This window comes from Cervus elaphus, chromosome 29 (genome assembly GCF_910594005.1).
Source record: "Cervus elaphus chromosome 29, mCerEla1.1, whole genome shotgun sequence".
NCBI lineage: Eukaryota > Metazoa > Chordata > Mammalia > Artiodactyla > Cervidae > Cervus > Cervus elaphus.
In genome coordinates this window covers 56,860,256-56,874,685 of record NC_057843.1, presented here as the reverse complement: position 1 = coordinate 56,874,685, position 14,430 = coordinate 56,860,256, and the positions used below count along the sequence as shown (strand labels likewise).

Sequence of the window (14,430 nt, the reverse complement as noted above, 5' to 3'; positions counted from 1 at the left end):
GAGGGCAGAGGGCGCGTGTGCACTTAGACGCTTTCCTCCCTTAATAACAGTGAGCCATCGCAGCTGAGCAATTCAAAACCATTCTCCACTGCAATCACGTGGGTCTGAAACTCCCAGACAAGGAACACAGACAGAACATACTGAGCTCGTAAGGGTCCTCACTAGAGTAGGGTGGAGTGAGGAAGTGACTCACAGCAGCTGAGGCTGGCGGCAAGCTAAGCAGCTACACTGTCAACAGTGGGATAGAAGGAAACCAGTTCTAAATGCAGATCTTTTTCTAGTTTTCCCATCCTTATACATAAAGGGCATACCACCACTATGATGCAATACAGCAGAAATTCCAGAAGGAAGGATGGGGAGCCCCAAAGTTCCCTCCCCTGCTTCAGGGGAACCATTCTGCAAAGCTCTCTCTTCTGTCTCTGGGGAGTCAGTTTGCAGAGTCCTTTCCTCTGCCCCACAGAAACAACCGTCTCGACGGTGGAACGTCTTCCTTCTCCAGAGTCCAGCTGATGAAGCTGTTTTTCCTGCTTCCCAAGGGAAAAGCTAAAGCAGCATAAGAGACTCTGTAAGGTTCACAGAAACCTTGAGGAGCCACACTTACCCTTCTGGAAGCCACTGGGGCAAACGGGGATCACCATCATCTGGAATCTTTAAAGAGAGAAAGAGAGAGAAGTTAGCTCCTGGGAAAGATGGGAGAGTGCCCTAGTTCTCTGGTCAGGCAGTGAGCAGTAAAGTAGGAAGCTCAGAGCAGCACAGGTCACACACACCATGTGAGGACATAGCCGGCCTGAGGTGTAAGCCAGCTCCCTGATCAGCCAGGGCCACAAGCAGGCAGCTGGAATGAGCTTCATCTCCCTTCTCCCCAGTGAACACGGAGGATACAAGCTCACAGAGAACCCAGGACCAAGATCCACTGGGAGTGTGAGAGCTGCCAGAATGGAGAGCCCCCTCACACATCCGCTGGTATAGAACAGTAAGCGTGGGCCAAGAGAGGGCCCATGTAGGCGTCCAGGCCTCACTAAAGCAAAAGGACAACTTCATATAGAGTCCAGCCTTGCAGCTATATTCTTAAGTTCTGCTGGCTGCCCTAGAGTCAGACCTGGTCTTTCTGGATTCCTGTCTCACGTTGTGATTTGACTTGGCCTAGGGTCCTTGAAGCTATAACTCATTGACACTGAGTAAGCTCTACATTTGATAAACTTGATGTAACAAAAGAATCCAGGGCAGATTAGATACTTGGATTACCATTTTTGCCAATTTTATGAACTCTACAATAAGAAGCCAAAAACTGAAGCACCAAATAATTCAAACAAGGAACTGTTGGAAAACACTTTTTAAAGCTTTTTGTAAAAAAAAAAAAAAAAAAGAAAGAAAAAAATCCAAAGCAAATCCTTCAGGCAGAGTACAGAGTTCCAAAGCTGCCAGGGCTCTCAGAGGACCAATGGCAGCTGCTATTTAAGCCCAACAGACTTAGTACTGGCGGGTCTGGGGCTTTCTGTCCCTCCTTGCTCCCTCCACCCCCAATGACTTTCCTGACTCCTGGGATCTGGACTCCAGCTAGGTGTCCTGAGCAAAGGAGCTCCAGATCAAAGGAGGCAGAGGTAACCTCTTAGGCTCTGGACGGGGGGTGAAGTTTTGGGAGGGTTAAAGATGGGAGGAGTTATAGACAAAATGAGGCAAGAGAGTGAAAAAGAGAGGTAGGACAAGCTAATCGGTGATGTAAAAGTGGGTAAGAGTGACCCTGGACCAGCGGGAAGCTCAAGATGCACTTTGGATTTAAGATCCTTCTCAGGTTGCCTGTGTTCTAGACAAACCTATCCGCCTGCTGCCTGAGGCCCTTCATGACCACACCTTGCTGCTTCTGCCTCCTTCCCTGGTTCTATCAGTGGGATGATATGGTAGAGGGAGGGCCAGGCCCAAAAGGCAGTCAGAAGGTTGAACCAAGTCTCCTAAGGTTCCTGTGAGGGGCAGCCCATCCCATCCCTAAATCCCCAGATCTCACCAACCAGAACTTATCCTCCCTTTAGAAACAGTCACTGCACTGAGCAGATTTTTACTTCCTACCTAGAATTAGGTGGTTGCCAGAAGCCACTGGGCTTAAGGAAACAAAATCACAACACATCTTTGGCAGTCAGGGTTCGTAGGCTCAGATCACACACATTTCCTGTGCTCAGAGCGGGCAGTGGGTCTGCAGAAGCCTGCAGACACAGTGCAGAGCATGCACAGACGGCAGAGAAGGAGGGCTAGGGGGGTGAGAGCAGGTCTCAGCAAAGTGCCTACAGGAGGTACATTCGTAGACACGACTTGCACCTGAGGACCCACAGGTGAGCACGGATCCTGCACACAGAGATACAGAGCGTGTGCACACACCCATCTGGGGGAGGACTCAGTGTTCACCAGGGCTCAAATCACCGGCAAAGCGCACCCTTAGCACCTTGAGGAACCAGTGCTTGTAGGCACATTCTCATGGTATGGGGAAACCACACCACAGGTCTGCAGACCCTTGTGCTCACAGAGCGGCCAGGAAGCCTGCTCAGAAGCACGGAGCACTTCCACATTTAGGCCCCAAGCAAGAGGCACAAAAAGCCTACAAAAACTCCTGCTCTCAAATACAAAGTGTGTACGCATGCTGGGCTCAGCGAGGGTTCACAGCATATGCCAGTCGGCAGCCACAAGTAGAACACGGACACACTGTGCAAAGTGGGAAAGGAGGAAGGCAGTCAGTACCTGGGGGGTCAAGCTGAGCGCACGGGGAAGCACACGCATGCTGCACTAAACGTGTGCCACGCAGGCACGCACATCCTCGCAAGGCTCCACGGGCGTCTGCAGGAGCACACACAGGCACGGAGCATGCACACAAACACACCGGCTGCATGAGCCACAGCTCATGGGCACGCATGCGTGCACACACACACATACACACACTGTACTCAGGAGGGAGGGGAGAGAACCAATAACAAAGGGGCCCCAAAGGGCCAGAGCACAACCTGAAGGGCTCCTCGCTTTCCTTCTGCAAGGAGAGAAAGAGCAGGAAAAAAAGGGCAGAGAGGTTAGTAGATTCATCCTAACCCAGGCAGAGCTAACCGCGTGGGACACGGAGGAGAGCCCGGAGAAGCCCTCTGAACGGCGGGGCAGTGCATGAGCCTGGCTCCCAGAATCCTCACCTCCTGTGTTCGCTGCCCCTGCTTTTTTAGTTCAGAACCCGGGTTTGGCTACAAAAACCAAAGGACTGCGCCAGCCTGGGAATCTCAGCCACCCTTTCCCCCCTTTCCAAAGTGGTCTGCATGCAGGGTCAGGGCCACCGGGGCCACGAGACCACCTGTGCTACCAAGGGCCACTCCCACAGGCCATCGGAACTGACTGAACACAGAGCAGGCTCCTTCCTCGGAAGCTACACAAGCTCATCCGAATCTGGGGCAAGTCTGCAAACCCCAGAGGCCAGGTAGCGGAGCCCTCTCCCTTTTCTAACACAGGCTGGCTACGTGTTTTGCCCCACAAGCCTTGGCCTGTTTTCCCAGAGCCTAAGTTAAGTTAGGCCAAGTTAAGGCCTGGAAGTAAGGCCAGGACCTGGATGCTCAGTGGCCATAGATTTGGAGGCACCGAGTCCTTATCATAAGTCACTATGATCTGAACGATAAAACCACGGCTGCAATCCCAGGTTTGATTATCTACCGAATTTAGAACAATACGTCAAAAGAAACTGACACTTCCAGAAGGACCCAAGCAAACCACAGGAGAGGAAGAACAAAGTCCAGAAATTACTCCTTTCCTATTTGCCAGACACTACATTGCCTTCTAGGCCACACTTGCTTGACTGAGGCTTCCTTCTCTAAGCAAAGTTCATTATCTGGGCCCATTAGCCCCTCTTTTTTTTTTCCCATCCCTTTGAATAAAGAATCACTGATGTTACATAACAAGTAGAAGGGAGAACTAATAAGTTCCCAATTTTTCAAGCTATTTCTGATTACCTAATGGGTCACCTGACTTGACAGAAGGGATTCAGGAATAGGAATCTTCCAAAACAGCGCAGAAAAGTGGGTGAGATTAAAAAAACATTTCTGGGAGAGGGAACGGTCTCTTCTACTACATCTACTCCCTACTTCCTGAGAACACTCTGTTCCCTTTGAAAAAGCAAGCTAGGCAAGGAACACTAACTGACCCCTTGATTCAAGCTGAAAAGGTTTCTCTCTTCCTCCACTATCTCAAATATATTGTACACATCCTGTCAAAGTTACTTCAGCTGTGTCCTTCTATTCTTCCCAGAGCTCACCATGATGCCTAAAGAAGAAAAGTCAATATATCGTCAGGGCACTCCATGTCCTGGCCTCTTGCATTGACTGGGTGAACTCAGACTTCTTCTTAAAAACTTAGATCAAATATTAACGTCTCTGGAAATGTCTCTGCCTTCCTCTCAAAAACAGAGTTAGGCGCTTCTCTACTGTGCACCGTGGCGCCCACGCGTCTGTGTCCACACTTCTACGGCAGTTTGTTCTCAGTATGTTCCATTGTTAATTGTCTGTATAAACGTCTCCCTTTACATATTGTGAATTTCTCGAGAGCAAGAATTACATATATATATTTTATTTCACCTTTGTAGTCTGAGGGTTTAGCACATCTAGTGTTTTTATGTAGTAAAAGGAACTTGAAATTTCAGGACTTAGAAAACAACAGCCTTCCTAAGGACATGTGTCTTGCCTAAGAGAAAAGATAGGCCTCAGCCTGTACCATTTTCCAGACCCCCAAAGAACCATTGTACTAGTCCCTTCAGTTTGTCTCAACCACTGGCCAAACATTTTCTTATTAATAACTTAAAAAAATCTTTTGTTAGGAATCAAACACTCTGTGCCTCCTAACTTCTTAAAATGCCTTAGGATTTTTCCACTCAGATTTACTTTTCTTTCTTTTTTTTTTTTTTAATTTTTTTATTAGTTGGAGGCTAATTACTTCACAACATTTCAGTGGGTTTTGTCATACATTGATATGAATCAGCCATAGATTTACACTTATTCCCCATCCCGATCTCAGATTTACTTTTCAATTTAAGTGATACATATCTATATAACACCTGCTTTGCAGGAAAATTCCTGATCCCTAAGAATAATCTCACTCTTCCAGACAGTCCATCTGATGAGGAAGAGACAAACTTTCTCAGTGTTAAAACAACCTTAACTCCATTACTTAGGAGTCAAAGATTTGAGGCACTCAACTTACCTGAGCCTGCATTTCCTTATCTTTAAAAAGAAGATAAAACTAGCGATTGCCCAGAGTTATTGTGAGGATTCATTTCTTTTTAAAAATTTGTATTTATTTTTAATTGGAGGATAATTGCTTTACAATGTTGTGTTGGTTGCTGCCGTACATCAGCTTGAATCAGCCATGAGTATACATATGTCGCCTCCCTCCTGGGCCTCCCTCCCACCTTATCCCAGCCCTCTAGGTTGTCTCGGAGCACCAGGCTGAGCTCCCTGTGTTATAGAACTTCTCATTAGCTACCTGTTTTACGTATGGTAATGTATGCATTTCAATGCTACTCTCTCAGTCCACCCACCCCCTCCTTTCCCTGCTGGGTCCACCGGTCTGTTCTCTGTGTCTGAGCTTCTACTCCTGCCCTGCAAAGAAGTTCATCAGTACCATTCTTCTAGAGTCCATATATAAGCGTTAATACCCAGATACTTGTTTTCCTCTTTTTGACTTACTTTGCTCTGTGTAACAGGCTCTACCATCTGCCACCAGGGAAGTCTCTAGGTTCATCCACCTCACTAGAACTGACTCAAATGTGCTCCTTTTATGGCTGAGTAATATTTCACTGTATGTATGTACCACAACTTCCATCCCTTAAATACTCACTGAGAACCTACTTCACATTAGGTACTGTTCTCACGCTGCTAGAGCAGTGAACTGTGATCTTCAGAAGCTTCTAGTCTAGTAGAAGGAACAGACAACTAATAATGATGGTAAAGATGATGAGACCTGCGAACACCAAGTGAACACAATACAGATCTGGCATTTTATTCGAGTAAGCTCACTTACTTCTCACAACAACTCTACTGAGTATATACTGTTATAATATCCATTTTTCTATTGATCTATGATCCATTTCTATTATCCATTTCTATAATCTCCATTTCTATTGATCCATTTTTCTATTGATCTATGAAGATCACAGAGACGTTAAGAAACTTGCCTGAAGTCACAGCAAGTGGCAAAGCCAAAATTCGAAACAGGTACTCTGGTTCCAGAATCTGGAGCTGTGTATACTGTAACCTGATGCGAAGAACTGACTCATTTGAAAAGACCCTGATGCTGGGAAAGATTGAAGGTGGGGGGAGAAGGGGACGACAGAGGATGAGATGGTTGGATGGCATCATTGACTCAATGGAATGAATTTGAGTAAACTCCGGGAGTTGGTAATGGACAGGGAGGCCTGGCGTGCTGCAGTCCATGGAGAAGCAAAGAATCGGACATGACTGAGTGACTGAACTGAACTGAACTGATCACAGATGACAGGGACTTTGCTGAAAAATTCAGGTAAGGGGAAAAGATATTGTCCCCAGTGGTGATGTTATGCTATGAAAACCTTACAAAACATTGTCAGGAGGCCTCATTGTTAAAAGAACATCTAAGCAGAGATATGAAGAAAAATTAGTAAAGAAGCTATTCAGAGTGCAAAGAGAAAAGTATTCCAGTCAGAACATACAGCAAGTGTAAAGTCTGAGGTGACAGCATAGCTGGTGTGAAGGAACAAGTCTGCCTCAGAGGATCATTTCAAATAAGGCCCTCATAAGCACTTTGGCTTTCATTCTGAGTGAGACAGAAAAAATCACCAGAAGGTTCTGAACAGAGAAGTGATATGATCTGACTTGTGTTTTATGTGGATTACTCTGGCTGGGGAGAATAGACTGCAGACGGACATGGGTAGAAGCCAGGAGATCAGTAAGACTACCACTATCATCTGGACGAGATAAAATGGTGACTGAGATTGACAGATTAGTGGCAAGGTTTGGAATATGTTTTAAAGGCAAAGCAGGTGGACTTTAATAACTGATTGGATATGGCTTATGAAAGAAACAGAGAAGTCACAACTGACTCTACTGGGACTTCCCCGGTGGTGCAGTATTTAAGACTCCTCGCTCCCAATGCAGGGGGCCCAGGTTCAATCCCTACTCAGGGAACTAGATCCCACATGCTGCAACTAAGACCCAGCACATCCGAAAACAAACAAGCAAATAAAAAACAAAACAATGTGGTTAAAAAAAAAAAAAAAAAAAGAATGACTCTATGGATTTGGGTCTGAGCAGCTAGCTGCAAGAATGGAGTTGCCATTTACTGGTAAGGAAGACTATAGGGAAAGTAGGTTTGGCAGGGTTTACGGAGAAGGATCAGGAGTTTGGTTTTGAATATGTCAAATCTGAGATGTCTATTCACACGGAAATGTGGGTGTTAAGTAGATGTAGAATCTGGTATTCCTAGAAGATATCTGGGCCAGATATCAATCTGGGAATGCTTATGAAAATCATGAGACTGAAAGAGAATACCTAGGAAGTGTGTATAAATAAAAAGTAGTGGTCAGGACTGAATCCTGAGGTACTACAAGGGTGGGAAGATAAGGAGGGAGTAGCAAAAACGACTCCAGAAGAAATGGTCAATAATGTTGGAGGAGAAACAAGTCAGAGGGGTATTCTGGAAGCCAAGTGAAGAAAGTATTTCAAAAAGAAGGAATCTAGGGACTACCCTGGTGGCCCAGTGGTTAAGACTGCAATTCCAATGTAGGGGATGCAGGTTCGATCTCCAGGTCGGAGAACTAAGAATCCCACATCACACACAGCCAAAAAAGAAAGAAAAAAAGAAAGAAATTGAGGCATAAGAACAGACTAAAGATTAATGGACTAGAACTGGTAGTCCAGAAATAAACTCTTACATTTATGGCCAGTTGATTTTGATCATTCAATGGATAAAGAATATTATTTTTCAATAAATGGTGCTGAGATAACTAGACATACACATGCTCAAGAAGGAAGCTGGATCCCTGTCTCACACCATTCACAAAAATTAACTCAAAATGAATCACAGACCTAAATATAAGCACTAAATAAAATTATGAAACATTTAGGGGGAAAAAATAGGAGTAAATTTTTGTGACCTTGGATTAGACAATGGTTTAGCTATAAAACCAAAAGCAAAATCAACATGAGAATAGATAAATAGAACTTCATCAAAATTTAAAACTTTTGTACTCTAATACCCATATTATGATGGCAAACCAAACAAAGCCAACCAGGAAATAACAAGCGTTATTTAGCAAGGATGTTGAAAAACTAGAACCTATGTGCACTACTGTTAGGAATGTGCAATGACAGCTGCTGTAGAAAGTAACACAGCAATGCCTCAAAAAAAAAAAAAAAATCAGGATTACAACAATGCCACTTCCGTGTGTATGCCCAAAAGAAATGAAAGCAAGAACTTCAACAGATATTTGTACACCCCTATTTATAGCAGCATTATTCACAATAGCCAAAACTAGAAGAAACCCAAGTGTCCACTGATGGATGAATGGATAAACAAATGTAGTATATACACATACAATGGAGTATCATTCACCCTTAAAAAGGCAAGAAATTCTGACATATGCTACAACATGGTGAACTTCAAAGACATTATGTCAAGTGAAATGAGCCAGTCACAAAAGAACAAATATTGTGCAAATACACTTATATGAGGTACCTAGAGCAGTCAAATTTAGAGAGACAGAAAGTACAATGGTGATTGCCAGTGGCTGAGGGGAGGCGAGAACAGGGAGTTAATTTAAGGGTACAGAGTTTCAGCTAGGGAAAATGGAAAAAGTTCTGGGGATTAGATGGTGGTGATGACCACATGGTGATGGTCATGTGAATGAATTTAAAATGGCTAAAATGTTAAATTTTATGTTTTCTATATTTTATCACAATAATTTTTTTTTGAAAAATAAAACATTTACGCTTCAAAGGACAGCATAAAGAAGGAAAAAAGACAACCAACAAATTGGGGGAAAATATTTACAAATTATCTGGACCTATGTCCTTATGTCCTTGTTATCTGGACCCTTATGATTAGACAATGGAAGTGACAAATAGATTCAAGGGATTAGATCTGATAGACAGAGTGCCTGGAGAACTATGGACGCAAGGTTCATGACATTGTATAGGAGGCAGTGATCAAGACCATCCCCAAGAAAAAGAAATGCAAAAAGGCAAATGGTTGTCTGAAGAGGCCTTACAAATAGCTGTGAAAAGAAGAGAAGCAAAAGGCAAAGGAGAAAAGGAAAGATATTCCCATTTGAATGCAGAGTTCCAAAGAATAGCAAGGAGAGATAAGAAAGCCTTCCTCAGTGATCAATGCAAACAAATAGAGGAAAACAATAGAATGGGAAAGACTAGAGATCTTTTCAAGAAAATTCAGGATAACGAGGGAACATTTCATGCAAAGATGAGCACAATAAAAGACAGAAATGGTACAGACCTAACAGAAGCAGAAGATATTAAGAGGTGGCAAGAATACACAAAAACTATACAAGAAAGATCTTCACAACCCAGATAATCATGACAGTGTGATCACTCACCTAGAGCCAGACATCCTGGAATGCGAAGTCAAATGGGCTTTAGGAAGCATCACTATGAACAAAGCTAGTGGAGGTGATGGCACTCCAGTTGAGCTATTTCAAATCCTAAAAGATGATCCTGTGAAAGAGCTGCACTCAATATGCCAGCAAATTTGGAAAACTCAGCAGTGGCCACAGGACTAGAAAAGGTTAGTTTTCATTCCAATCCCAAAGAAGTGCAAATGCCAAAGAATGTTAAACTACTGCACGATTGTACTCATCTCACATGCAAGCAAGGTAATGCTCAAAATTCTCCAAGCCAGGCTTCAACAGTACATGAAGCGAGAACTTCCACATGTTCAAGCTGGATTTAGAAAAGGCAGAGGAAACAGATCAAATTGCCAACATCTGTTGGATTATTGAAAAAGCAAGACAGTTCCAGAAAAACATCTACTTTTGCTTTATTGACTATACCAAAGCCTTTAATTGTGTAGATCATGACAAACTGTGGAAAATTGTTTAAGAGATGGGACTACCAGACCACCTGACCTGCCTGCCAAGAAAACTGTATGCAGGTCAAGAAGCAACAGTTAGAACTGGACATGGAACAACAGACTGGTTCCAAATCAGGAAAGGAGTATGTCAAGGCTATACATTGTCACCCTGCTTATTTAACTTATATGCAGAGTAAGTACATCATGAGAAATGCCAGGCTGGATGAAGCACAAGCTGGAATCAAGATTGCTGGGAGAAATATCAATAACCTCAGATACATCTCAGGTACGCAGATGACACCACTCATATGGTAGAAAGTGAAGAGGGACTAAAGAGCCTCTTGATGAAAGTGAAAGAGGAGAGTGAAAAAGCTGGCCTAAAATTCAACATTCAAAAAACTAAGATCATCCAGTCACATCACTCCATGGTAAATAGACAGAGAAACAAGGGAAACAGTGACAGACTTTATTTTCTTGGGCTCCAAAATCACTGCAGATGGTGACTGCATTCATGAAATTACAAGACGCTTGCTCCTTGGAAGAAAAGCTATGACCAACATAGATAGCACATTAAAAAGCAGAGACATTACTTTGCCAACAAAGGTCTGTCTAGTCAAAGCTATAGTTTTTTCCAGTAGTCATGTATGGATGTGAGAGTTGGACTATAAAGAAAGCTGAGGGCCAAAGAATCGATGCTTTTGAACTGTGGTGTTGGAGAAGACTCTTGAGAGTCCGTTGGACTGGAAGAAGATACAACCAGTCCATCCTAAAGGAGATCAGTCCTGGGTGTTCATTGCAAGGACTGATGCTGAAGGTGAAACTCCAATACTTGGCTACCTGAGGCGAAGAACTGACTCATTGGAAAAGACCCTGATGCTGGGAAAGACTGAAGGCAGGAGGAGAAAAGGACGACAGAGGATGAGATGGTTGGATGGCATCAATGACTTAATGTACGAGTTTGAGGAAGCTCTGGGAGTTGGTGATGGACAGGGAAGCCTGGCGTGCTGCATTCCAGGGGGTCGCAGAGAGTCGGATACGACTGAGCAGCTGAACTGATGTCCAGAACATATAAATAACTCTTACAACTGGACAGAAAAAGACAAACAACTCAACTTGAAAATGGATAAAGGATTTAAATAGACATTCTTCAAAGAAAATATAAAAATGGCCAATAAGCATATGAAAAGATGTTTTAACATCATTAACCACTAGGGAAATGAAAATCAAAGCTAGAAGATACCAGTCACACTCACTAGGATGGCTCTAATAAAAATAGAATGGCTAGGATGTGGAGAAATTTGAACTTGCATACACTGCTGGCAGAAATGCAAAATGGTGCAACCACATTGGTAAACAGTCTATAAGTTCTAAAAAAATCTGAAACACAGTTACCACTTGACCCAGTGTTCCCTTTCTAGGTATATACACAGAATATATGTCCACACAAAAACAGCAACATTATTTATAATAGCCAAAAATGTGGTAAAACAAGAACAATAACAACAGCAAAGCACAACAAAATGTCCATCAACTGATGAATGTATGAACAAAATGTGCTATATCCGCATAATGGAATATTATTCAGCCACAAAAAGAAATGAAGCACCCATATGTGTTACAACACTGGTCACTTTTGAAAACATTGTTCTGAGTAGGCTTAGGCTGTAAAAGGTCTCAAGCAGAGCAGTGAAGAAAGCTTTTTTCAAATCTTTCTTGTGGTAGCAGTCACTGTTGTACTGAATCAGTTTACCAGGTGAGGTGACTGCTCGTGTGGACTCTACAGCCAGAGTGTGTTGGCCAGAGGCCTGCCTGTGTGCTTATTCACCTTGCTCTGTTCCTTGGGCTTTAAGGCATGGTGCTGCAGTCAGGCGGGATCTAGCACTGAAGGGATGCTGCCACTGCCCGACAGCCTCTCTGCCACCCCGTCTGTAGCCCACAGACCAGAGTGGATCTTGGAAAGCACCCAGAATTCTGTCTTGATCTCTTACTGGTGTTTCAGAACACTTCCTTCTCATTATTTCTGCTGCTGTCACAAGTTCCTGCATGGTCCAGTAGGATGGCAGCCCAGAAGAGAAATACTGCAACTTGAAGAACTGAGCCCCAGGGTTCTGGATGTTCCGGCTAACATTGACTCCCACCACAGTTAAAAGAGTTAGTAAGGATATGAGTTGCTTTGATATGAGTTGTTTCTACTGTTGCTGCAATTTTGGGTTGGCCGAAAAGGTCATCTGGAGTTTTCTGTAACATCTTATGGAAAAAACCTGAGTGACCTTTTTGGCCAATTCAATATAAAAATTTTTAAGTGCCCAGGAAGAAAGAAAAGGGGCTGCAAAATTAAAGAGAGACCAAAACCCCTTGTATCTGAGGAATTATAGAAAGCTTCCTGGAGAAGGTGAAAATTTGGCTGTATGCTGAAGAACTGAGTAACTTTTCCTAGGTTGATGTGGCAAATATAACACCTCAAGCTAGAAGGAAGCATGTATATGTGGTATGCTGAAAACAAAGTACAAGGTGAATTTGTGAGACAGAAGGTTCCTTCCAGGGGGAGGACCGTGGGACAACAGAAGATAAGCCTAGAAATGTAAACTAGAGACCAGGTGTAGTGGCCTTGAATGCCAAGTGAAGGAATTGAGATTTTTTGATAGGGTATCAAGAGCAGCTCTAGGGATATTTGAAACGAACAGGATTTTAATTTTTCAGTTTAATTTTACAATGACATAGTCATGATTCAAATTCTAAAAATTATTTTAAAAGTGTATACAGTAAAAAAGAATCTCATTTCACTAGTTTTTTACCTAATACCTTTTCCCATGGGCAATCCTATAACAGTTTCTTATGTATCTTAGTGGTTTTTTGTTTGGTTGGTTAGCTGGGTGGTGGTGGTGGTTGTCTTTTGGCCATGCCAAGTGGCTTGCAAGATCTCAGTTCCCTGGCCAGGGACTGATCCAGGGCAACAGCAATGAAAGCCCAGAATCCTAACCACTAGGTCACTAGGGAACTCCTGTGTTAAATATTCTACACATACATACAAACACACATTACGGGTTTGTGTATGTATTCTTCATCTCTCCTTTTTATACAAATGTATGGGCTTCCCTGGTGGCTCAGTGGTTTAAAAAAAAAAAAAAAAAATCCACCTGCCAATGCAGAAGACACAGGCTTGATTCCTGAGTCAGGGATTCCCCTGGAGTAGGAAATGGCAATCCATTCCATTATTCTTGCCTGGAGAAGCCCATGGACAGAGGAGCCTGATGGGCTATATTCCATGGGGTTGCAAAAGAGTCTGACATGACTTAGCGACTAACCAACAACAACAAAGCATCTTACACATACTGTTCTGCACCTTGTTTTCTGAAATATGTCAATATATCTTTCCATTTCAGTAAAGAGGTACCTTTCTTTTTACAGCTGCATGGTACTGTATTTCATCATTTGGATGTGCCAGTAAGTTATTTAACCAGCCTTTCTTAAGAACATTTAGGTTGTTTTCAATCTTCACTATTAAAAACAATACCTCAGAAACAGCCTTGAACATATGTCCCTTCTACAGGTGAAAATGTACCAGCAGGATATATTCTTGGAAGTAGTGCTGGGCCTCAAAGGGCATACATAATTCTGATGCATGTTGCCAACTGCCTTCCTCAGAGGTTATACCAATTTCCACTCCCATGCACCAGCAATGGATGAGTACCTATTCTCTCACATCTCTGCCAACACAATATGTTTCATAATTTTAATCTTGCCTTAGAAAGATTAATCAGGTTATACGCATAAGAGGACAACCTCATTTACATTTAAAATTAGATGAATAAAGCATATGCTCTTTGGATAAACTTATTATATTTTTGATTGGGAGAAGTAATTTTAAACCTACATGTCATCTCCATGCTGCCCAGAAAAGACTTTTCCCAATTCTTGTACCCAAAAACCATTCCACTGTCTAAACGTTAGGTAAGCAGCCTTTAACTGGAGATGTAACAAAGGGAATGTGACTGGGGGGAGCAGAGTCGGGCTCTTGGGCAGGGTCAGCGCTGCAAGAAGTTTCTGGACAGCTCCGAGTTAGAACTAAGGTTCTGTCCTGTCAACTCCAGTAAGGGAAGAAGACAGGTCAGGGTAAGGGAAATTCCCACAGTGGCCCACAAGGTGGAGAAGCCCCATCAGCTGCTGGAGAAATGGCAATCTTATCTCAGCAAGAAGCTCATGGAGAATGATTTTGAAATGCAACACAGGATTGCATCAGCATCTTAGCTCCTATGAGAAACATGCCTCTTTCCCTCATCCCTGCCTCCTACCCCACACCTACTTTACATCAGGATAGCCTAAAGTTCTGCAGCTATAAACTATTTTTGCTCAAATGCTCTT

At 43.2% G+C, this 14,430-nt stretch overlaps 1 protein-coding gene across 7 annotated transcripts in view; it reads right to left on the bottom strand.

Moving 5' to 3' along the window:
- UNC13B (unc-13 homolog B) overlaps positions 1-14,430 on the bottom strand; it is a 204,626-nt gene that overhangs the window by 38,400 nt on the left and 151,796 nt on the right. For 5 of the 7 annotated variants that reach the window (XM_043891317.1, XM_043891319.1, XM_043891320.1 and 2 more), the window contains one exon: positions 602-648. In XM_043891317.1, coding sequence (XP_043747252.1) covers positions 602-648 — 47 coding nt within the window. Of the gene's footprint in view, positions 1-601; positions 649-2,987; positions 3,011-14,430 lie in introns of all 7 variants that reach the window. The other 2 variants (XM_043891316.1, XM_043891315.1) reach the window with 1 other exon arrangement.